We start from the raw sequence: 26575 nt of genomic DNA, 5'->3' as shown, positions 1-26575 counted from the left end.
GGAATTATTGCTAAGCATGGACATATCACTTTAGGGTCTTTAATATTATATGTACTTTTCTGTTGAGTATTCTATATGTATCCCTCCTATATATATGATAAACCTTTCCCGAGATACTTTTCCCATGACCATTATATATGTACCCCCTATATATATGATAACTATCCCCCTATGATGGGCAAAAGCTACATCTGCATTCTTTCATGTTGGGGGTAAACATTATCTTAGTACTCTAAAAAAGTAATATTGATATAAATAATATATAATGTAAAAATAATGTGGCAATGGCAGGCTAAAATCATTTAATCAAAAGCATATGCAAAAGTTTCTTCCAGAAGGATATTGTCAATCCTATAGCCTCCCTTAGTTTACCAGTAGGGACTTCTAATAACCATTTATCAACATTTATTTTTGTGTATGCTTTCTCTCATTTGTTGTTCTTTCCTTGAAGAAATATTTATTTGTTTTATAATTGGTGTTGTGTTCATGCCTCCGTTTTATCAACACAATAATTTTATGTCTGGCATGAGGTAGAGAAATTGACTATTGACTTGCATAAATTATTGAGGTAGTTTTCCTAATTATGATAGAGTAATTAGATGTACTAATTCAAATTGGTGTAAACTTGTTAAAGACACCATGTACCTTTGAAAGCCGTTAATTGAGCAGGAAAGTGACCTCATTGTTTTGATAACAAGGGTATGTATATAAATCGGTCATGGTTTGGTTTCAGATTTCATTGTTTTGTTGAAACAATGCAGCTTTTAAGTTCTTAACAGGCTATTCTGAATTGAGGAACAAAGAATTATCAATGTTGCTCTAAAAATGTTTTTTTTTTTTAATTTTAATTCCAGACTTAGGTAAAAAAATATCTTTATTTAATATCATTTAGATTCTCGCCATTGTTATAAGCCCGGCTCCCTTCTTTCCTAGCCTTCTGCTTTGCTCCAATCCTGAAAATGATCGACTATCAGTCCTCGTCTTCCAACAAATAATACAGAATGATAGCTAACGTTATATGTAAATCGTGGCAGCTATTAAGTATGAACACCATGTCATCTCAAGTATAACCAACTTCCCAGTTGATAACCGTCTCGGTGATCTGGTTATTGGTAAGTTCAAATCCTGGTCGGAGATGAAAATTTCCTCACTTGTATCCTAAATGTATAGATAATCACGCCGGTGCGATTTAATGTAATAAAAAAGAATAACTCGCATTGTTCTCTTGTTCTGAAGTAGATCATCACGGCCTCTTCAATATACCAAAAAACGTTACATTGAATAATCCGACCAACAGGACATGTAGCTAGCTCAGCCATATATTTGACAAAAATAAATGTATTGTGATCAGCTCTTTTTGTGCCTTAAAGCTCAATTTTGCGAGCTTTCCATTCTATCGAACTTGTGAATTTCGCTAAATAAAAGCAATTAATAACCATTCCGTATTCCGTGCCGCGTTTTCACTTCCCGAGAATAACTCTTTTGTGTGGAAACCTGGAAAGTGGTCGTTTCCGGAAAGAAAATGGTATGTCTTGCAATATTTATATTTGTTGTGGTTGCATACAACGGTTCAAGTTAACACTTAGAAAATAACAGCAGATATATGAAACGTAGATTTGAACTAATTAACGGCAAATTGTGATAATTTTTCGTTGATAGTAAAAGTTTACTATGTATAATTCTAACTTTTTCGTTATGAGCTTGTTGACATGTCTGATAAACTGGTACATATACCGGCACCAATAAATATAACCATGTTGACAAAAATAGGCTTGCATTGTAGCATTCGTGTGAATTTTAAATAAGGATATACATATATGACCATTTTCTGGGACAATATTCCTCGTCGAATATAGTAGAAATCCCATGATTTTGAAAATGATGCCATATAACGTGCAATTGATCACATGACGCACAACATTCAACCTACCCTTCTTGTTTCTTAAATCTGTCAGCTTCTGCAAAGGAAATATGGAGAGAAATGCGAGCAAAATTTTAAATGGCTAATCATAATGCTACATTATTTTTTTCGAAAAGTACTTTTCTATGTTTTCCCCCATTTCAAAATTAAAAACTAATCAGTAGGGTAAAGAAAGTTTTTCTTACATATCATCTAATCAACTGCTACAAATTGAAAGATTAAGTTCATGTAAGATTTTGATATATGCAAGATTGTTATGATCAACATTCAAGTTCAAGTCTAGTAACATTTTTTTATTATCGTCATATCAAAGCATGGAAGAATCAAAGTTAAAACAACTGAAGAGCAACAGGAGGCGAAAAGGAAGGAAAGGGAGAAAAAGTTGAAACTCTACAATGCTGGAACAGAAGCTGTTTTCGTTAAGGTGTTCCTTTAATGAATTTTCATGAAAAAATTTTTGTTGATCAAAGTCAAACATTTTTGATGCTGAAATGATAGATCTTGTAAAATTAAATCTGTAACACACTTTAATTTTATCTTTGTAGAGATTTATTTTGTGAATGAAATATTTATGTTCCTAACCAGTAATCATTAAGTAATACCATGTATTAACATTAAAAATAAATTTAATTTTTGTACATTGTATATTCAGTTCTGTCAGTATTGCATTTTGAAATGTGCGTGTTGAAAGGATTTGCATTACATAACAAAATGTCTTCATTTGTAGAGAAAAAATAAGGATTTTGATGACGAGGGTTTGAAGATATCGGGACAAATTCTTATTGTGAATCCTGATGTGTATAGTTTTTGGAATTTTAGACGAGAAATCTTCATCCATCTCAGAGACCAAAGGTATTTAAGTGCAGTTCAGTTTTATTGATCCATCATTTTCCCTTGAAAGAACTTCTCCATTATTTCCAATCAGGTTTAATTCATATTTAGACTTAACTTTAACAGTTTTCACTAGTATGAGTATATAAATGTAAACAATAGGAGTTAGCATTGAGATTTTGGGATGTATAATCTGCCTGATAGCAGAAGTATAACTATCTTTATTCAGTACGCAAAGCCTGATAGCTGACGTAGTACCATCTTTATTCAGCATGTAACATGGATAGGCCTACATGGCGTAAGCATACTTGAACACTTGAGCGGTAAAAAGCTACAAAGAGATAAAAATAAAAAACAATGTAGGAACTACATATACACAAACTTGCAAATCAATAATGATGTAGGATCTACAAACCACTCAAAAATATGTAGGAACTACACGCCTTTCACAAATATATGTAGGAACCACATAACACACTCAATACTACAAAAGTATAGTCAAACTCTCGAAGGTGTAACCTTCAAAATAACTTTCGAATTGAATTGAAATTAACGTTATAGGAAATAATCAAATAAATGATTAACTGACAGAAAATACAATATGAATGCATCTAAAATTATCAACGAAATAACGCGACGATATAATCGAACTTCACTAAACTACAAGTCTCTCAAATTGCACACACCATGATTTTAACACATAATTCATTGGGGATAAACAATATGCGAAAATAGAGAAAACATCATACAGCGTGTTGAAAACATTATACATTTATATCACTAACGCTACCTAAAACGAAGGTGGAAAATACTCAGTCTCAAAATTCACTAATATAAGCAAATTTGCAAACTTACAAAGAAACATTTGGTAAGCGACAATAATATGGCGATATTGGGAGACAAAATATTTACACTGTGAGCCTTGGTAAATGCTCAAACAATATTTAAAGCACATTTTTGTGGAGCACAAAATCAAAGCAGACGATTATGGTTTAGCGCGAGACAACAATACAAAAGAGTTCAATCAAGGGTGATAACTCCCGCAGCAAAGGCAGCACAATGTAATTGATTAATGTTTAAATTTCAATCACTTAAATCAGGGTCAAGTAAAAATATTATAAGAGATACACCTGATGTAGTCACCTTAGTGTCAGTTGCATTCCATCTTAAAATGTTTCTGTTTTCAGCAAGTTTTTTTATGCAGCACTGGATCATAACATCAAGAAGAATGTCATTACTAGGCGAAACATGCTGTTCTCAAACAGCTCATTTGAAATGAAATTTCTGTTAGGCAAATCAGTTCTGAATTTGTTTTATTTCAGTTTTTGTATGTTTTTATATTCATAGAGGTAGGGTACATTGTTTATCTGATCTGTTTGTGTATCTCCAAGTCAACAAACGGAAAAGAGATACAGAGTTTAGATTGCCAGTGTTTGTGTTTACAGAGAAGAGACAGAGTTACAGAAACTATTTGAGGATGAGCTCCATTTCTTGGAAGCATGTCTGAAGGTAAACCCAAAGTCCTATGGAGCATGGCATCACCGCTGTTTTGTCATGGATGCTATTCCAGAACCTGATTGGATGAGAGAGCTCCAGCTATGCAATGCATTCCTTAACTTAGATGAGAGAAATTGTAAGTCCTCCACATGTTTGGTTCAAGGTACAATTTTCTTTTGTAATAGCAATGGGATTTGAAAATATAACTAAATAAATTATTGAGTAATTACAAATTTTCCATACATTAGTTTACTACTATTCTTTATTAATTTTCAGATTTAATTTGTATTAGATTTGATTTTCATGGCTAATGTAAACCAAGATGGTTGACAGGAGGCCATCTTGATTTTAAGCTTATCTCTCAAAGAGAATGGGAATTATGTTGTCACCCCAACATCAGTCACTGAATACTAAGTTTTTGGTGGAAGTGTTGAAATATATCAAAAATCAAAAAAACTTCTTTATAAGTGCACTAGGGTACTGATATTTGGTTGGTTATTTCTTTCTGGAAGTAAAATGAATAAATTTTGGGAATTTTTTTTTTCTAACTTGTTGGACTTTAATTTTTTGTGTCCAGTCTTTTTTCAAGTTCTTGTTGCTAGTATGAGCAAAACCTTTTTTCTTTAAACAACTATTCATTAAAACAGAAATACACATACAAATCTTCATGTGTACAACCACAGTTACTATGACATGCAAAGGTATATTTCTTTGACAGGAAATATTTCCTATTTTAATGATCTGTTACTTTGGCATTCTAATCTACTTCCTAATGTGACTTATTTTTGTACAAACATATACATTGCAATAACTACTGTTCAAATATCAGCATATTGGGACAAAGGTCCCAGTGGATGAAACCACCCTCTAATGCTAGTTTGAGGTTTAGTGATAAGCAATGTGAGATAAGCTTTGTAACCTTTTGGCAGTACTCTTGTTGACAGTGGTAAAAGATGGGAAAAGATCAAACTTATAAACATTTGATACCAAACAATGGTGAATGTCAAGATTCCTGCAGGCTCTCTTGTTTACTGTAAGATATCAGATTGGTTGATGTGAAGGTTTACAACATATACATGTAACTTTTCCCAAACGTTTGCTGGAGTTAGTGACACAGATTTTTTCCCTTTGTGGTGACAGAGTTTATGTAATTTAATTTCTTTTATTTGCTAGTTCACTGCTGGGACTACCGACGCCATGTTGTGTTACGCTCAAATGTTAATCTCGAAGAGGAACTACAATATACTACGCAAAAAATCCAATCCAATTTTTCCAATTATTCCTCATGGCATTATCGGAGTAAGCTGCTGCCTGTGATACACCCTGACTCTAGTCATCCTGTGGCTGTACAAGAGGAAGTACTGCTGAAAGGTAACAGTGGGTCTGTCTTTACATAAATACAAAAAAAATATTGTTAAAATGATCCCTATGTCTGTAATGTGAATTTCTGGATAAAAACTTTGAATTTCTAGATAAACTTGGTGTATGTAGTTCAGAAAGAAATTGCTTGTAGAGAAATATCTTATAATAATACTGCTTTTTATTCACAGAATTTGATGTTGTGCAGAATGCCGTGTTCACAGATCCTGATGATCAGAGTGCTTGGTTTTATCAGAGGTGGCTATTGGGAAGAGGTAAAAGACAATCTGCACATCAAAAATACAGCTTTCAACTTAAGAACATGTGATAATCAAATTAAACTCATTAAGGCATTCTTTTATCAAATTTCTGACATGGGGTAACATAAGGTTTTATATTTTCAGGTAAGAAGAAGTTACAGATATGTTGTGTTCACTTATCGAGGGATCTTCAGAGAATTGTTGTTCTGCTGTCACAACCAGTTAAGGTGGGTTTATTGAGATCCTTTGTGATTTTCTTAATTAAATATTTTATTTAGGTTTATGGAGTTCCTGAGTGCTACTGTTGATATAATTCTATAATCAAGTAGTTGTCCAAAGTTCTCAATTTGTCAGCACTGTTTGTTCTTTCATAAACTATTTTCATACAGTACCATATATTCTGTTTGTCCTTACCAAACATACTTCAAGAAGTCAGAATGAATATCAAGCCACATTGACAATTAAACATTTTTCAATATATTTCGGAACATTTCTTATTCAGGCTACAGGTTTCAAACTGTTTACTATTTTCCACCAGTTCCTTTTAAATTTAATAAAATAGTGGTGAATTTTCCAAGGATGTGACATAAAATCTGCTTGTTTACACAAAATCAGTTTCTGAGATATTGTTGATCTTATTTGGGATCTACCTGGTGGTTTCCTTAGCAAATCAAATTTTGTTATAATACTTTAAAAAAATAGTCCTCCTGAAAATGAAATGATGCATATCTCAATGTCTGTTTTTGTGAAGATGGGTAAAGGTCATTGCCTGACAGTTAGTATCAACAGTACACCAGTTGAAGGGAAATGGAGGACAATCACAGGCTCCAGCATGTTCTCTACACTATGGGTATGTAGATTTGGAATTGTTTGTTGTGTCAGTAATTTGAAATGTTTTCATTGTAGAACACTTTCAGACATTTTGCGTATGTCAATATAATGTATTTTATGTTATTTGAGTTGTGATTATAAGTTATAGAATGCTGATTTTAACATTTTGAATTTAACAGACAAAGAAATCAATGTTTCTTTTGATATATTACACTCTAATATTGCATGTTTCTTCATATCTTCTGATTTTAACTGATACCTTTCTTTCCTGTTTGTAGGTGCTAGACTTACCTGATCAGAGTGTTCCATTAGACACACAGGCTGCAGTGGCAGTCACTCTTCTCGATGATCGTTACTGTACCAAATTCTCAGAGGGCCTGCACTTGATGCCAAACCAGGAGGAGACTTGGGCAGTGGCAGAATTCAAACAAGGAACTCGCTTCAGGTATGACATTGGTTAACTCAGATATGACAATGGTTTACTCAGGTATAATATTGGCAAATGCTTATAAAACAGTTATGGTTATTTCAGGAATAACATTAACTGACTCAGATATAAGTGGGCTAACCCAGGTATGACATTGGCTTACTCAGATATGACACTGGTTTAGTCAAGTACAAAATTGGCTAACTCTTGAAAAGCAATGGTTGATTCAGAAAAAGCATTTATCGACTCGTATATGACATTGGCTAATTCAGGTATGGCATTCCTAATGTGGGTACAATATTGAATAACTCAGGTTTGGCATTGACTTACTAACAGGCAACATTGACTAACTTTAGTGCCATTGTTTGACACTAATATAACCCATGTATGACATTGGTTTCTGCAAATATGGCGGGTAATGGTTAGCTCAGGTATAACTTTGGCGAACCCAGATATTATTTTAGTTTATTAAGGTTTGATATTGGTTAACTAAGATATGACATTAGTTAATGTGGTTTGGTGATAACTAATGAACGCAGGTGGTATTGAGTAACTTAGACACCAGGTATGACATTGGCTAACTCAGTAACAACATTTGCTGACCTGTGTATGCCTTGGATTGCCCATGTATGACATTTTGCTAACTCAGGTATGACACTTGTTAACATTTCAAAAATGCTTAAAAAATACATCAGACACAAGTAACAGTGAGAATCACAACATTGTTGATGTGACCAATTAATGTCATCCTTTATTTCTCTGGAGATGTTTGAATAACTTGCTATGTGTTGATAACATGTATATTCATTCAGCTAGCTTTAGCCAAATAAATATGACAGCTTTCCTGCTTTCAACTTGCAGAGTATTGATTTCATGGAATAAAAGGACAATGCTATTGATACCTATAAATTGAATGTCTTAATTACAGTGCAGAACTAAGTGCTGCAACTTCTTCTACCATGGCGCTGGAACTAGATAGCATCCGGGAACTTCATTCTGTGGAGCCTGACAACAAGTGTAAGAGTTACATATAATATGTCATGTGGTTGTTAAATAACTTTTAAAATTAGTAAATCATTCTTGTGTATAATGATTACTTTATGGTCAGGGAGTCTCAGTGCATTTTCTAGCTGTTTATACATTTTTGTTGCTAAGGAAACTGATGACTGTAATGATTGGTGATGGTAAGGGACTTCTGACTGCAGTATTATATCTGTTTTACATTAGTGGGTGTAGTAATTGATGTGGAATTATTTACTTAAATCCATTGGTATTGCCAGATAAAGACAGTATAATAAAATCTTTACCACTTACCATTTCAACTTTTGTGATCATGTAACTATTTAATATTTTTAGCATTTGTCTTTTACATTTTAGTTTGTTTGGTGTTATTTCCTTTTGTGTCTTTCACCAGGTGATGACCTAATGACCTTTTATGTGTTGACAGGCCGTTAAGATTGTACTAATAATAATGATAACTTTTATTTTGCTATGATGACTTGAACTTATTTTGTGATACAGGGGTCCTGCTGACTATGGTGGAATTGATGAAGGCCACTGACCCAGAACACACTAAATATGCAGCAGAACTTGAGGAGAGTTTCAACAAACTTATTGCTGTAGATCCCATGAGGAAGTTTTACTACAAAGATCTCAGTTAGTATCTATAGATTTCTGTAGATCACTGTCACATCTAGTTTTAGATTTATCAATAAGATTGTCTTATATGTAAAGTATTGATAAATTGTCTGGATTGTTGTAATTATTGTTACTATTTTTACTATAAAACAATGAAAGCAATATATATTAGTTATTACATATTACATAGTTTAGTGAAAACATTTTTCTTTTAATACAGGGAGCAAGTTTTTAATTGAGAGCATATTAGAGTCCCAGGATTCCAAGGTGCGGGACGTTAGGTTGTGTCAACAAAGACTTACCTGTCTCTATCACACTGATTGGATGGTTCTGGTGACCTCACTTGACCTTTCTGAGAATGATCTGAAATCTGTACAAGAATTGTCTAATCTGCAGTGTCTGCAAAGTCTGAACCTAGACAGCAATCAGCTGTCTGATTTACAAGGACTGGCATTTTGTAGGAGGCTTACAGACCTGTCTGTCAAGAATAACTGTATCCTTTGATATCAATGAGTAAGATTGAGATGAATCAGTGGACACATAGTAAGTTGGGTAAATTTATAACTAAAGTAGACAGATACACAGATAATTAATTCTGTCAAAAATTGTTATGTGTATTTTCTTGTATGATCCTACTGAATACAAAGTAATCAATTTTTTAATTTTACAAAACAAATATCAACTTGTACACTCTTTAATATATATATATATATTTAGTTTCACTGAATTTTTTTATTGGTGTGTTTGTGCACAGCTGGCTCTGATCCACATGTCTGACATGTGGAATGACTAACAAACAGAACCATGTAAAATTGTACAAACAAATATTTTTCGTTACAAGTATCTTGGAATCAACTGTGGGATTCTGTATCAGATTGTTGTATACTGTGATTATAATCCTTAATCCTAATACAGTAATCCATCAGATTGGAGTCTTTGAGGAACTGAAAACATGTGCCTTCTTGAAGAAGTTGTCACTAGCAGGAAATTCAGTGTGTGCCATTGAAGATTATGTAACAAAAATATGTGCTTTCAACAAATCTCTGCAATCTGTTGATGAACAAGACTAAAGATAAGGAGCTTGTTATAAAAACTGTGATTGGTGCTGGTGTACCAAACGATGTACTTACATGATGTTGTATACTTATTAGTGTGGCAGTCTCATGTTTAACATTTATGAAACTAGTACCTCAAAAATGAATCCCAACCCAAACACCCGGAGAGCTTCAAATAATTCAATAAGTAAATTTTCAAAAATAATTTTGATAACATTAACTTTCATGATTTATAATTGATCAAATAATGATTGCTCATTAGATTTACATAAATTATATAAAAATATGATGTGATTTATTATGTTTAAGGAACATTTCATTTTTCTGCTTTAAACATTCACTAATAACATGATATAATCTTATTTGCAACACAAGGTTAAAAATTAATTTATTTGCTTTATAATACACATATAGTGTTTCAATATAATTTATTTTATAATGCACAAATAATTTAAAAATATGTTTACATCTTATAATGCACATAATGCCTACACACATTTTATTTTACCTTCTTGGGTCACCAGAGATAAAATCTCAATTGACCTATTGTGATCGCCTTTTGCTCACCGTCATCCGTTGTAAGCAATTTACATTTTTCACTTTTCAATAACCAAAAGGCTGATATTGGGCCTATAGCTAGATGGGATGAATTACTACTATGTATGGTAAGGCATTGGTCTACCTTTTTCAGGTATGGTCAGATATTGCATCATACATGGTTAAGACTATACTTCACTAAACCTGCCAAAGGTACACTTTAAAGGGTACAGGAGTCAGGGCACAGGGGTCAATTTGTTAAATATTTCAACAGCATCTTTTTAATAACAAGTGTATTGAACTTTCTGTATTCTAGGATGAAAAGTTACCAAATTTATCCGATGAATGACCTTGAACCACCTTCATGGTCTCATAGGTCAAATCTCTGAACATCCTCTTCTCAGTAACTAAAAGCCCCAGGGTTATAATACTTGACCTGTAGCATGTCAGGATGAAGGGCTGTCAAGTTTGTTCTAATGAATGACATTTATCCACTTAGACCACAGGATTAAATGTGTTGAAATCTTTGTCAGAATGATCAGTGTGGGATTGTAGTTAAATAGTATACCAATGGTGACCCTGACTGACCCACAGGGCCTGATTGATTGGACCAAAAATTGTCAAATTGACTGAAATTTCAAAATCTTTTTGATACCAAGAAATGAGATAATCAAATACTCTTCATACGTGCAATGATTTTTAAATGCTTCACCCAAATTGTGAACTTCGTAAACCCTGTGTCCCACATTTTCCCCTGGGGAGAGGTAAAATTTGCCACAGTTTGTATTGGAAAATTGTACTTTTGAGCATCATTTGTTAAATAGTCACTGGAAATAATTAAAACTTGGTTTGTGTTATTAGTATGGAATGGCAGGTTGATAGTCATCACATATTTACAGGGGCTGATGGGCCAAATTGACCAAAATACTTCATAACTCAGGTTACCGTTAAGGCCCATGCACCTCTTGTTATACATAAACATTATCTACTGTACTTTAATTTATCATTGTCACTGACCACATTTAGGTATTGCTGAAACTGTTTTCTAAAAAATATATGTAGTATTTGTAAAGGTCATTAATGACTTTCTTTTTATGACTGAGGAAGGTTGACCTTTTGTCCATGTATAATTTGTGAATGCTGTCTTCCAGTAGCATAGACAATATTATATTGTTTGATGATTTCAGCAAAAACATATATATATATGGACTTATATGTGAAATATCTATTACAACTTTACTGATGCTGATGGACAGCTTTGACTGGATCAAAATAAGAAAATGTTTCTCTTTGTAGTAACAGCTTCAAGTGTCAGTGAAGAACAAAGTGAATGAAGAATTTTAGTTGCTATGTTTGTAATTTCACCCAGCCAGAACTATACACTTCTTCCTTGTCTTTCACCTGTAGATAATATCGCCTTGTAATCGCATTTAATGAATTCTTTATAATCAAAACATGATTTCACTACCCATGAAGAATCAATCCATACTGATATGCCAAACAACACTTCTACACTTGGATAGTGTCCAATAATGTGCAAGCTGCCGTGCTGTGATTGGTCATTTATATATATATAATAAAATATACATATTTATGCATGTAGAAATGCTGTGTATCATTGAAATTGATACAGGTACAACAATTGGATTTTTTAAGGGAGATAACTCATTGCACTATAACATAAAGTGTTGAGAAAATTAGCCAATATCTACATGATCAATAACACCAACACAACCTCAACAAATCCTGAATAATACCTATTTTATTGCCAAAGGAGAAAAAATTAATTATTATAAAAAGCCGAATTGATCAAAATTATGCCTCAACAAAGCATACAATACTATGCATGAAAATGTGGTTATGTGTTTCATTACTTTGAAAAACTACACTCATGTTGATCACCTTAATCTTGTTTTCAACAGGTAAAAACAACTTTAAAAGTGTCAGGTAGTATATTCACAACTTATTGCCTCCATGTGATATTTTTTCCATCTCATTTTAAAACTGATGTGCTACATTCTTGTTATTGATAATTTATTTAGATGTTGTAAAAAAAATCTATAAATGACCAGACTAATCTTTAATATGATGTAAAAGACATTGTATAATTATGAATAAACTGTCATAATTACTAGTGCTTTGGAGTTAGTTTTTCTTCTAAGGACAATGGTACTTCTTTCTGTTTCTTATTGGAGTTTTAAAAAAAAATATTGTACCTGCTAAGGTTTTCCATATAGTTTTTAGCTCACCGGTCCCAAAGGGCCCAAAGGTTAAAAAGAAATGACCTTGACCTATATTCAAGGTCACAGAGGTCAAAATGTCAAAACCTGTAAAAAGTCTTCTGGTAAACCAAAAGTCTGGGAAGCAGGACATTTGGTGGAAAGGTATTTCTAGGTAAAAGCTAGACAAACTTTGAGATAAAAAGAAATGACACCTACCTTTAATCCAGGCTATAACTGTCACTGTTTAGAGTTGAATATTAGGAGCTGTTTGTTGTGGAAATGAAAGTCATTGGTGAGTTATGCAGTCCCATTGTGCTTCTTGTGTTGTCAGTCCATCTGTCAGTCTGACTGCCATTTCTTACTTCAATTATACATGTTGTGTAATAAAGTATCTTTGTAACAGATTAACTCAAAAACCTGGAGACATTTCACTGATAGTTGATAAGATGATGCCTGACAAAGTCTTTGAATAAAATGACCTTGACCCAGATTCACAGGGTCAAATTTTCCAAAACCTAAAATAATTTTGATCATTAACCAGAGGGCACAGAAGTAAGATATATTTGATTGATAGGTTCCAAAGATGAAACCAACAAAGTTTGCAAAAAAAGAAATTATCTTGGACAATATTCAACTTGTAAATAATTTCTTCAAATTAAACAAAATGCCTAGAAGCATGACATTTAGCAGGTAGGTCGCTGGGATGGTTCCCAACAAAATTTGAAAAAAAGAAATGACCTTGAACCATATTCATGGTTATAGGGGTCAAACCTTTCAAAACTTGTTAAAGATTTCTTCTTGTTAACCCAAAAGTCAGAGAAGCATATCAGATGGAAAGTGTTCTAGAACAATTTGTTGACAAATTTCGATGGAAAAATGATATTTACTGTAATCCAGGTATAATCATCACTGTTTAGAGCTAAGTGTTAGAAGCTGAAGTTTGTTGTAGAAAGTTTTAAAAAGTGATTAGATGTGCCAAATTTGAATGCCAATGATGTATGCGTCGTATCACTGGTACGGAGAAAAATTATTTAAACTGAAACAATTCAGCAAATGCTGCCTTTTATGGTCCCTAATGATCTAGACAAACTATTGTCAGTATATGAAGCATTGGTACTTAGAGATAACCTGTTTGTTGAGTAACTGTATTAGTGACTGTTTACCATGTACTCCTAATTAGAAGAGAACTGGGCGAATATTGGGTTGATTCTTCAAAGCTACCTTGATATCTTCTACCACCTCATTGTTCGTTTTTGCTTTTATTTTGCAGAACATTTCAAAAGCAGTTAAATTGTAAAACAATTTCGCAGGAAATTTACTTAGAAATCATAGACATCAAGAATTATGGCTCTACTCAATGAATCAGATGGGACAGAGAAAGATTGGTATTACGAGATAGTGTGCAAAAAGGTATCTCCTGAAGCCCTACTCTCTAGTTCTGTCTGTATTTCAAATCCAATGTTGACATAAACCTCCCGAGTTGGGTACAACACTGTGACATAATTGTGATTTCCAATAGCTAATTTGGTGATGAAGTCAGACCGCGGTAATCAAAGATGTACTTTTACGTAATAACTTTAATGCATAATTAGAAGGACTTTTTGTAATACAAATTTATCTAGTTATGTTATTGTCATAAGTACAATGTATAGGTACACAAATAGTACAGACATCGAATGATTGCCTGAATTTGCTGGTGCACAATAAAAAAAACATTGCACAATGTATTATTCAAACCGATCATGTAAAAACCCGACAGAACGGTTTACATGTAAACACAAATAAACACCCCCAAAATACTGTAAAACGGTTCAATATAGAGACCGGTGTCACAAAAATCGTAGACTGAATTAATGTTTTTGAAATGTAACTTCCGTTTAATATAGGCAATGAAATATATGCTTTGTTCATTTGTTCGTTAAACATAATCAACAAATATGCTGAAATGAGAATCATGCCACAAGTAATAATTCTTCATCTGAAATGGTGACGTCAGTTATGGACGCGAATTCATGAGTATGATATATCTAAATTCACAATAGTTGCCTGGATACATTAATACAATAGCCTTTATCGAGCTCAACAAATATGTCTTTATTAGGTCTGCTGTAATATTTCTGTTTAATAAGTTGACCTCGATTTCATAATGCATTCATATTCGATCGAATACATACATCTACACAATGTACATTAAAATACTGCATCTCTGCAGTTATTGATAATCGAGGACGTATTCTCAATTACACGCCATTTTATATACACGATATAAATGGATATAGCAATTCTATAGGTTGACCATTGTCTTTATGTAAATATATATGCCTGTTGTAGAATGTTTACTTTCAAAAAGAAAGTAAACATTTACTTTTAAACAGGAACTTACATGATGTAGTATATGAATATGCATTTTTACGCCCCAACTTTTAAATCAAACAGAGGCGAGAAGTCGCTAATGTGAAATATCATATAATTGTAAAACTTATGTATTGAATAATTATTGGTTGACTTCAATATTTATTTTCACGAATACTACAAAATCCGTCGGGACTAATTAAAGTTGACAAATCTTCGCGATCTCACTTCTCGTGTGGGCGTGGTCTAAATATCATGTGACTTGAAGCTAGCGACTGATAATTTCATAACCTAGATGTGGTGGTCTACTTTCAGTTTTTCTGTTGCACGTGTATTTGTAAATTCATACCAAATAAGGATGTCACATAAACTGGCAGCAAACCTGACGACAATGTTTAAAGAACATTCGTCACTTTTGGCTCGTTATAAAGCCGCGAAAGACGCCGGCTTTAAGTATGTGGAGTGTGCGTTCCCATACGGAGAGTCTCTGGAATCCATTCAACAAGCAAGGACGGCAGCCGGAGTAGAACAGGTCCTCATTAATGCATGGCCTGGTAAGATTCCTTACTAACTTTCTTTTAATGGTGACATTCTAGCTGAGTGGATGTTTGATGATCGATTCATTTTAGTCAGTCACCGGTTTTGACGGATGGATATACATTTTGCTTTTGCTAACATGAACGGACATATCCACATTATATTATGAAAAATATACCAAACAGACAACGGTCTACATGTATTTGTACATTCATTTCTATTTGTGTGAAATGGGGAGAAAAACGTCAATTAATTGAACTACATAACAAAAGGGAGATAACTTAGTGCAGGTGTATTTTTAAGAGCAAAAATTAAATGAAAAAAAAAAAAAGAATTGAAAAACGTGAGAGTTTTTAAAATTATATATGAAATTGATTGAAACCAGTGATCCTTTTTACAGCTGTGAATCATGTGTAGAAATAAGTATAGGTCACCTCACAGTGACAGAACACAATGTGATATTACATAATGCTGATTAAAGCAACCAGTAATTATGTTTGCCTTCCGTGCTTATTGTGTGCAAAAAAAAAGGACAAACCAGTACATTGTCCTGTAATAGACCACAGACTTTAACTTATATGTTGACCTCGTGGACTTATTGCAGAATCAATACAGCAATATAATGTTTTCTTCCATCCAAAGTGAAAATACTGTATGTATTTTCATATTCTGTTTAAGACATTAACAGTTTCCATAAACCAGTTTTGAAGCTATATCAAAGCCTGGTAATAAGCTCGCTAAAATATATGTCAGTTCAATAACAAGTGGCCAAATGGACCTGATTCTTTCACCTGTTCTGCATCTCACAAGGAAGACTTTGTCATATTATTTCTCATGTTGATCCCCAACCTGAACACAAATACTGTGACTCAAGGCTATTGCTTATTGATAAGAAGTCTAACGTTCTTAACACATTTGACTCCTGTGACCTTGAAAGTGAGTCAAGGTAATTCATTTGAACACAGTGTGTAGCCCTTTTCACTGCTTGCCCAATATCTGTATCCTGAACCTCCTGGCAATATAATTGAAGTTGTTTGAAGATTTAAGGCATTTTGCTCCTTAACCTTGAATGTGGGTCAAGGTCATTTACATGAACAAATTTGGTAGCCCTTTATACCAGAATGCTACAGGCCTAGTGTCAGTTCAATGAACCTCCTTGGTTATTGAGAAGAAGTTGTTTTATAACGAAACCATATCTAAGCATACAAAAGTGATACAAAATTTGGTCTTCGTCCCAAGGATGCTTCTGAGCAGGTTTGGTCCCCTTTCCACCAAAGATATCTCTGGTTGTTCATGACAGTAGATATTGGTACCAAACAATCAATACTTTTTTTATTCTTAAAACTGTATGTGTACATAACTTAATGTTTTCTGTGGTTTCAGAAAATATTGAATATGTGAGGGTTTATCTGACAAGCCTCAGTAATATGAGTGTCTTAAAAGAACATCTTGAAAAATTTTAATTTACCACTTGCCTGGTACCAATACCTGCTGTTGTGAACACCCATTGAATACCAAAATAACTAAAAGAAATTGTACTTTGTGCAGTTTTGTTTTGATTACCGGTTATCAATCATCATCCAAGAATGATAAATATATAGGCTATGGATCTGATTTCACAATCTAATCAAGATAAACTGGTGTAAATTGTAATACATTGTTATACATGTATATAGAAAAATGGAATACAGTATTGGGCAGACATATTATATATGAAAATTGAGAGGCCATAGCGCTTCGGTGTAGTTGACACTAAAGATCCATTCTTAACAAAACGTTTCAGATCATGTTAATAGATTGATTATGGAATGACAACTGGTTACTTCAACTCATGCCATAATTTCAGGTGACATGAAAAATGGTGAGATTGGTTTAGCAGCCCTACCTAACAAAGTGAAGGAGTTTCGGGAGAAGTTGGAGACTTCAGTAGAGTATGCCAAGGCTCTTAACTGTAAACGGTAAACAGAGAAATTCAGATGTAATAAATGCTAGTTGTACCAAATATGTCTGGATATGAACATGCTTTGTAGTCAGCTTATTGATCAGTAAATCACAAACGATGCTATTTCATTGTCCTGTAATAAGCCCACCCTGTGACTTTGAGAATGAAGTAAAAATACAATTAAAGAATGAAGATGTACCATGTATATCTGACAATAAGCCCAGGTCTGGTAATAAGCCCAGTCTTATTCAGTAGAATAACAAAGCCATACACAGTGATTTGATAGACCCCTGACTTTGATCACATATATGTGGGCTCCATTGGCTTATATCAGGATTAATACCACTTTAGTTTTATTGAAGGATAAATACCCCCTTGGTTGATTAAGGAGTAATACCCCCTTTATTTGTCCCCTGCCAGTGAAATCGGAGGGGACTATAGTGTTTGTCTCCGTCTGTCCGTCCGGATGTTGGTTTCCAGACGATAACTTGAGAACAGATTGATGGATTTTGATCAAACTTCATACAATGGTAGTTTATAAGGCAATAAAGTGTAGGATTTTGTATGGGGTCAAAAGATCAACTACAAAGGTCACTGTTACTAAAAATAGAATCTTGTCACAATTTAGTTTTCAGACAATAATTTGAGAACGGATAGATAGATTTGGTTGAAACTTGATACACTGGAAGCTTATAAATAATAAAACAAGACACTTCTGATACAGAACAAGTTCTACATTACTTGAAAAAATAATGTATTTATACTGCAATTAGATCATGGGGCCAACATTTAAACTTGGATCCATAGTAAAAGGTTAGCTTATTGCAAACAATTAAGTAGCATTTGCTCCCATTTGCTTTACAACAGAACATTGGTGGGCTTATTAGCAGACATGGGCTTATTTGCTGATAAATACAGTCATTTACAGCAGGGGACATGTGTTGCATGCAACACTAACTGTAAGCTTGTTTATTGAAGTATAAATATGCCCTAAGCTTATTGTAGGATTTATACCGCCTTGGCTTATTGCAGAATATTAATATGCCCCCTTGGTTTTTTGCAGAATTAACATCCCTTTGGCCTATTAGAGGATTAACATCCCCCTGACCCTTTAGAGGATTAACATCCCCTTGGCCTATTAGAGCATTAACATACCCTTGGCTTATTAAAGTATTAACATCCCCTTGGCTTAATGCAGGATTAACATCCCCTTGGCCTGTTAAAGGATTAACGTCCCCTTGGCCTATTAGATGATTAACATCCCCTTGGCCTGTTAGAGGATTAACATCCCCTTGGCATGTTAGAGGATTAACATCCCCTTGACCTGTTAGAGCATTAACATCCCCTTGGCCTATTAGAGCATTAACATCCCCTTGGCCTATTAGAGCATTAACATCCCCTTGGCCTATTAGAGCATTAACATCCCCTTGGCCTGTTAAAAGATTAACATCCCCTTGGCCTATTAGAGCATTAACATCCCCTTGGCTTGTTAAAGGATTAACATCCTCTTGGCCTATTAGAGGATTAACATCCCCTTGGCCTGTTAAAGGATTAACATCCTCTTGGCCTAATGCAGGATTAATACCTCCCTGACTTCTTATTATACTTATTTGCTTATTGTGAGATAAACACAATAATATCACCTAATGCACCATTGGAAAAATATCCTGCTAGTTTAATCCCTATCGTATCTGCACTTTTAGTTATCTGTGTAGATAAATTAAATTTGAGATTTCATACTGCTTGTGTAATTTCTAGTGAAGACTGTAGTACTTGAAACACACTATTTCTGGTATAATATTACATCGTTTTTATACAGGATGCATGTTATGGCTGGTTTGAAGCCAGGTTTCCAAGATGAAGCTATGGAAGAAGTTTTCATTGAAAACATTCGCTATGCTGCTGAAAGGCTCAGTAAGGCAAGTTAAGGCCCTTGTTTGATAAAGGGTTTCATTGTCATATCACAATTGATTAATGATTATAACTTTACAATTGTTTTAAAATTCCAATCATAAGGGATTTTGGCTCCTAATTACAGGACGGGATTGTTGCCGTCATTGAACCAATCAACAACAGACTGTCTATACCCAAGTACTTTCTGACAGACATACACAAAGGTAAGCTACCATTGACATTTTATTATAGTTGTGTAATGTTATGTTAATTATTTTTGTGTACTAATTTACCAACATTTATAACTATCACAGCCTTTCCGCAGACGAGAAAAGATCGGAAAATGAGTAGAATTAATAAAGTGATGGGTGAAAGTAGATAGCTAGAGAGAGGGCTTAGGATGAAATTAAATTGAATGATTAGGGTGCTCCTATGACCAAATATAATATACCAGCAACCAATCACAAGACCATGTGGTCTGACAAGAGGGAGAGAGATACAGGAGGATAATTGTAATTTGGTAAAGTTTAGATTTTAGAAATTGATCTTTACTTTCCAAACAAGTAGAAGTGTGACCCTGTAAGACTGTTTGATTGGCTGTTAAAACTACTGTTTGACCCTGTAAGACTGTTTGATTGGCTGTTAAAACTACCGTTTGACCCTGTATGATATTATTGTTTGATTGGCTGTTAAAACTACCGTTTGACCCTGTAAGACTGTTTGATTGGCTGTTAAAACTACTGTTTGACCCTGTATGATATCATTGTTTGATTGGCTGTTAAAACTACTGTTTGGCTCAGTATGATGTTTGATGAACTGTTAACAATAATATTTGGCCCTGTATTAACTTTTGGTATTGATGGGCTTTTGAGATAACAAATTTAGCAATTTTTTTTATAAAGAAGTATTCATGTTATATTATTTGATGCGCTGACCTGTGTGTATTTTCTTATCAGCTGTGGAGTATATTAAGAAAATCGACCATCCTAATTTGAAGTTACAATTTGTAAGTACATCTGTATAGTTTTATGTGAGTGTTTAATCTAAGCATTTTTATGAGTTAAATATTTGGATTGAACTTCTAGAACTTTGTTATTCACACATATCAGTACATTTTGAACACAGTGAAATCAATATATATGTATAAGATTTATATAGAAGGCTGTTCAAAACACCCAGCATAGTGGGCTGTTCATATCACCTTCATTCATAGTCCATCAACTGTATGTCTGTTTGTAAACAATTCTTCTTATCACTACTTCCAAAGAGGTAATGGGTTGACCTTCTCAAATTCCATATGGGCAGTCTGTAGAAAAATCCATCTAGTAGTGATAACAAACTTAAAATTTTCAAAATCAAATATGGCCCCCTGTCAGTCATCTTGTTATTTTGAACAGTTCTTAAACTGAACATGCCCAACTAAGAGCCTCTTGGCAGGAAGGAAGAGAAAAGAAGGGAAAAGATTCCACTTTTATCGAACCAACAGACAAGACAATGTTGGGCATCAAGATCCTCATTGTTTGTTCTTGTTTTAGATTATATACATGTCAACCAAGCAGTACAGATGTTCCAAGTGTTCATTAAAAACTTTGTAATTGTAAGGCAGGTTCATTAAGTTGCATGACAGAGTAACTATTTCTTATGTAGTACTGCAGGGTAAATTAATGAATACTGTTAATGTATTATTTTGTACAGAAACATCTGTGATTAAAGTGGTAGTAAATGTCTATTGCAGGATTTTTTTCACATACAAATTATGGATGGTAACTTGACTGGAAATCTAAAGAAATATCTTCCTTATATAGGTATGTAAATTTTTAGTTTACCAACATTAAGACTATATGAGGACCTTGTTCATGTAACAAAAATGATAGTGTGCCTCCTATGTTCTCACAAACTACTTATCTTACTGGCTCATTATACACAGCTACAGTGTTAGCAAGAATTATAGAGCAGTATCTGCCCAAATTCTGTGCATCAAATACAAATCTTAGTGTTTCTTTAGGGATTTAATTACTGTATCTTCTGTAACATTACACCATGTATCAGAAAAACAGAGTGTCATCGCACAGTAACTCTAAAACAGCAATATCTGAGGTCAAAGGACCTTGTAAACATCTCCATTTAAGGTCACATACAGATTGCTCAAGTACCAGACCGGGGAGAGCCCAGTGATGGGGAGATAGACTTCAAGTACATCTTCAAACTCCTCAAGGAAGTAGGATATGATGGCTACATAGGACTGGAGTATAATCCTCGAGGTCAGCATCATCATTAACATGCTCATTATTTGCTACCATTTAAAATATTGTCAGTTTTGAAACATGTTTACCTGATAAATGCTTAAATCATAAATAAAAATATACCAGCTTCGCATATGATATTCTGTAGATATAAGCACATTCATGAATAGCTTAAATTTACTTGTACTATATATGTGTATGTGACAGGAAGTTTTAGTTTTAATATTTGGTGATTTGGCCCAGCAACTGAAAATCGGTTTTGGTGATTAGACATATATGCAGGAGTTTTTAGATCACCTGAGCCAAAGTCTCAATTGACCTATTTGCTGGGTTTGGTGACATTGTCTGTCGTGTATCTCTAAACAATTGAAATATTTATGAAGCTCACTTTTTATATTTGTAATGGTCCAAAGGTAAACTGAATTATTTAATTTTGTGGTTCCCTTGATGGTTGGGCAAAGTTTACTAATTGCATAAGAAAATTACAGTTTTGAATTTTTGTTTAAATTCCTGTGGAAATGACTGAATTAGGCATAAATTACTTTTGCATTATCTGTACAATGTAATTCAAGCTATTAAGTTATAGGTTGTTACTTGTTACTCATTGTTACTCAGCTTACTCAAAAGACTTTGTCATTTTTGTTATACAGTTTTAGCAAACATGAAAGCCTATGCCCCAATCATGCTACTACACAGATACCATGACCCAGGACCCATTGCTTATTTGAAAAAAAACAAATTGAAAGTTCTTAGCATTTTTTATTCTTGTGACCTTGAAAGTTGGCCAAGGTCATTCTTTTGAACAAGTTAGCCCTTCATCTTAGCATGTGTCAGGCCCAATTTTAGTACCTGAAGGCATTTTCTGATTGAGAAGAAGATATTTAAAGATTTTAACACATTTCAACCCTGTTATCTGGAAAGAAGGTCAAGATCATTCATTTGAACAAACTTGGTAGATTTTCACCCCTGCATGCTACAGGCCCATTATCGGTATCCTGAATATTTACGTTATTGAGAAGAACTTGTTTAACTGACAAATTGATGGTGAATGCTGTGTCGCAAGGTAGGCTACCTTTATGGACAGTTGATATCGGTATGTTTTCGAAAGACGGTTTAATCTCAGTCGAGGGCCAACATTCTGTAAAGAAATCTCATTCTAGGCACAATTGAAAATGAGATGTTGAAGAATGTCAGCTCAAGACTTTGATAAATCAGTCTTGAACATATACAGATAACAGTTTCTATTTCTTATTCATTATATTATTGTGTCCAAATTGAATAAAAAATTCACACCAAGTTCCATTTTCAGTTCTTTGAATTGATTACATTACCTCCCTTTGAAATTAATTGTCATTTTAACTGTGCTGTCACTTGGCACCAAATATCATGTACTGTTTAGCAAAGCGATATATTTCTGTCTCATGTATGAGATATATATATCCCAAAAGAACTTATCTTACATTCTCAACTAAAAAAAAAATATTAAAGCATAAATATTGTACATTTTGTCTTTAAACAGGTAAAACAGAAGATGGACTGAAATGGATACAAGACTATGGCCTGACACTGTAAAGGAAACGGGGATTCAATCTTGTTTATTTGTTAATTTTGAAGAAGATAGAGAAAACTTTCCAGTTGGAAGTGCCTTTGTAAGAAGTGTATAATTAAAAAGGTCTTTTTTTGTCATTCCTGCTTGTATTGCAAGGAGAGGGGTGGAAGATATAACATACAAAACAGTGGTCAGTACTGGGGCTGTAGTATATAATATACAAAACAGTGGTCAGTACTTGGGCTGTAATATATAACATACAAAACAGTGGTCAGTACTGGGGCTGTAGTATATAACATACAAAACAGTGGTCAGTACTGGGGCTGTAGTATATAACATACAAAACAGTGGTCAGTACTGGGGCTGTAGTGTATAACATACAAACAGTTGTCTGTACTGGGGCTGTAGTATATAACATACAAAACAGTGGTCAGTACTGGGGCTGTAGTGTATAACATACAAACAGTGGTCAGTACTGGGGCTGTAGTGTGTAACATACAAAACAGTGGTCAGTACTGGGGCTGTAGTATATATCATACAAAACAGTGGTCAGTACTGGGGCTGTAGTATATATCATACAAAACAGTGGTCAGTACTGGGGCTGTAATATATAACATACAAAACAGTGGTCAGTACTGGGGCTGTAGTATATAACATACAAAACAGTGGTCAGTACTGGGGCTGTAGTATATAACATACAAAACAGTGGTCAGTACTGGGGCTGTAGTGTATAACATACAAACAGTGGTCAGTACTGGGGCTGTAGTGTATAACATATAAAACATTGGTCAGTACTGGGGCTGTAGTATATAACATACAAAACAGTGGGCAATACTGGGGCTGTAGTATATAACATACAAAGCAGTGGGCAATACTGGGACAGTCATATATCGCTCCTCTTGGTATGACATGGTAATGTCATGATAAAAAATATATCAAATATTGTGATAATCAGAGGATGTCATGTTGTTGAATTTATTTTCTTGTACAGGGTATTGTGTGTAAATGTGGCAGAAATGTTATATATATCCAATCCAATCCAAATGATGTCTATTTATATAAAACCATATATTTTGTTTGATTGAAGCATGTAGTCTTTTATGGGCATTTTGGGCTACTGACAATGGGCTGTTATATTATATTGAGCTTATGTATAATTGTGATTTAGTCAGAATGGAATCAATTGACCTATATGTTCATGGCTGAGCTTTAAATATCATTTTCATGAGAATTTTAATATACAAAATGAATAATGGTATATATGTCTTGTTTGATTGTTAGAAATAAATATTTAGTACCAAGATATGTTTGTGGTCAATTCTCCTCTACTAACACAAAAGAAAAACATACACATAATGGAAGTTATTTAACACAACTGAAGTATTGTAATCATAAAATATCCTAAAGCTGTAATCTTATTTCAGCGTTTTTCAATCTGATAGCATTTCTACACACCTTCACAGTAATAGAAGGGTTAGAAGTGAAGACAGAATCTATAGACAAAAATAATGGTATTTTTACACCAATACATGTATTAGGCAAAGTGATATAACATCCTAGAGGTACATCTGTAATGGTTTGTCCGTGGAGGAATCCAAGGTGGAAACCAGTGTTCAGTAGAGCTCCACCAAAGAAAGGTAAATACATGTAGAAGAGTCCTGGAGTATCAACACGGGGGATTTCGTTATGATGAGTGTTCACTAGTTTGTTTTAGATGACTAGGCCATCCATTATCAGAACCTACAGACAGAATCTGTGTACAGTTAGAATTTGCATTGTATTTATGATAATAAAACATTGTCACTGAAACACCACAAAAGGTACATAGGTAGTGGTAACTACTGGTTGATACTAATGGTTTTTGTATTGGTCTACCTAGCCAAAGGCAGGATAGGTAGCTTTTGGTTACAGAAACTTTGACCTTGTGCAAAATGTTATGAGGCACCTATAGAATATCAGAGATTTTGTGCCTCTACAGGAAGAATATGACTCCTTGGAGGCAAGCTGAGACCAAAATGGGAAAAAAAAGAGTATATTTAAATACCCATGCAATGAAGTTAGAGAGGGAATCTAGATTCATTTGTAGAAAAAATTAGTCTGGCTATGCATTTGCAGAGTTTTCAATGGATTTTTCTTCAAATTTCATGTGTAATGTCGGTTCCAAAAGGAGTTGTGTCCCTCTATATGGAAAAAAAAGAAAACCAAATTTAGTGTTAAGTGCTATGTACCATATGGAAATGTCTTTTAATAATATTGCATAAAACCCTCTTTGAAAGAATGATTCCCTTCTATGGTTTTGTGCATCCTCAAACAATTTTGTATTTCAACCCTTTTTAAAAAAATTATGAACCTTTACATAACAAAGTCGCTTAAAGTTTGCTCATTTTGAAATTTTCTTTCATATATTAATAATATACTCATCTTATTGGAATGCAGTAACAAGAATGGCTACCAATCAAACAGTTAATGATTTTTCCTCTCACAATCAATAGAAATTGGTGAGTTAATATATTGTAACTTGTGTGTAGCTTCTCCAATAAGGTTAAAGGTTAATACAGCGAGAAACTTATGTCGACACAATAACATTAGAAATTGGATTTTCCTATATATAATATTCCAACCTGGAAGAGTAGAACATCTTTGAAATTTCAGTCAATTCGACCCATTTCTAGCCCCACCCATCAGCCTCTGGGTGTCAGTCAAATTCAATATGTACATCTCATCATACTGTCAGCTTATACAAATAAAAAAAACAATTCTAACCAAATTTGAACTATTTTTGAAAGAAAATAAACAAATTATGCTCAAAAATATAATTTTCCTACATAAAATACAGTAAACTTTACCCTCTCCCCTGGCCCTGCCCCTCAGGCCCCTGGGGTTGGGGACCATATAATTTTAAATTCTGGTGTGCCTTTAGCCATGGATGGTTTTTGTAAAATTTCATTGAAATCGGTTAAGGAGTTTTCCAGAAGTTGAAAATGTTAAAAGAAGGGATCACAATGGGTCGCTTGAGACAAAGACCTCATGAAAGGTGACTTTTAATTCTTAATATTCTTTTTTTTTTGTCCTTCATGAAATGAAATGTAATGCAGTCTAAATATCTGTTGTATTAACCCTCTCCTGGTGGCTGCGCGTAAGTTTTTCATTAAAAGGTAAAATTCCATCGAAATCTCGTCATTATTTTATTTCACTTATTGAATTCTTTAACATAACTAGAACTGTCATTCTGAGGATAGCTAATAAACCCTCATCCTGATCAATACCAGACAGGGTGTTTCTCCTTGTTTTCGTGAAATCATACATTTATATGTATATATTTCATGATCATCGGGATAATTCTTAACAGTACTATTAATGATATCTTTTAATTCACAGATAAATAAAGCCAAATATTTGGTATTACAAATGTTATTTTAATTATTTTGTCTCAGAAGCATATTAGAATTATGTGTATTGACAGTAGTGTTAAACAGATCTG

The 26575-nt window shown here is 33.7% G+C and overlaps 2 protein-coding genes across 2 annotated transcripts; both read left to right on the top strand.

The window, feature by feature from the left end:
• The first annotated feature begins 1516 nt into the window (after window positions 1-1516).
• Window positions 1517-10177, top strand: LOC132561693 (geranylgeranyl transferase type-2 subunit alpha-like). The gene is made up of 13 exons (XM_060226396.1): window positions 1517-1525; window positions 2235-2345; window positions 2649-2773; window positions 4198-4385; window positions 5423-5620; window positions 5800-5883; window positions 6013-6095; window positions 6620-6718; window positions 6978-7144; window positions 8055-8143; window positions 8648-8782; window positions 8985-9257; window positions 9680-10177. The coding sequence occupies exons 1-13, from the start codon at window positions 1523-1525 to the stop codon at window positions 9832-9834; spliced, it is 1710 nt and encodes a 569-aa protein (XP_060082379.1). The 5' UTR covers window positions 1517-1522; the 3' UTR covers window positions 9835-10177.
• Window positions 10178-15219: 5042 nt separating this feature from the next.
• LOC132561774 (putative hydroxypyruvate isomerase) lies at window positions 15220-24395 on the top strand. Its single transcript, XM_060226476.1, has 8 exons — window positions 15220-15484; window positions 17314-17425; window positions 19229-19328; window positions 19448-19526; window positions 20259-20308; window positions 21038-21107; window positions 21432-21563; window positions 23065-24395. Exons 1-8 carry the CDS (start codon window positions 15226-15228, stop codon window positions 23115-23117), a joined length of 855 nt encoding a protein of 284 aa, XP_060082459.1. The 5' UTR covers window positions 15220-15225; the 3' UTR covers window positions 23118-24395.
• The last annotated feature ends 2180 nt before the right edge of the window (window positions 24396-26575 follow it).

This window comes from Ylistrum balloti, unplaced genomic scaffold (assembly GCF_031769215.1).
Source record: "Ylistrum balloti isolate Yb309-2 unplaced genomic scaffold, AGI_CSIRO_Ybal_v1 Utg369668, whole genome shotgun sequence".
Lineage (NCBI taxonomy): Eukaryota > Metazoa > Mollusca > Bivalvia > Pectinida > Pectinidae > Ylistrum > Ylistrum balloti.
This window is presented reverse-complemented; position numbering and strand designations above follow the sequence as displayed.

Bases quoted from the DNA above. Each gene is read 5' to 3' on its own strand.
- LOC132561774 (XM_060226476.1), top strand. From the start codon at position 15,226: ATGTGGTGGTCTACTTTCAGTTTTTCTGTTGCACGTGTATTTGTAAAT. The intron at 15,485-17,313 runs GTAAGATTCCTT...CCATAATTTCAG, and splicing joins CCTCATTAATGCATGGCCTG to GTGACATGAAAAATGGTGAG. The intron at 17,426-19,228 runs GTAAACAGAGAA...GTTTTTATACAG, and splicing joins AAGGCTCTTAACTGTAAACG to GATGCATGTTATGGCTGGTT.
- LOC132561693 (XM_060226396.1), top strand. The intron at 5,884-6,012 runs GTAAAAGACAAT...TTATATTTTCAG, and splicing joins GAGGTGGCTATTGGGAAGAG to GTAAGAAGAAGTTACAGATA. The intron at 8,783-8,984 runs GTTAGTATCTAT...CTTTTAATACAG, and splicing joins GTTTTACTACAAAGATCTCA to GGAGCAAGTTTTTAATTGAG.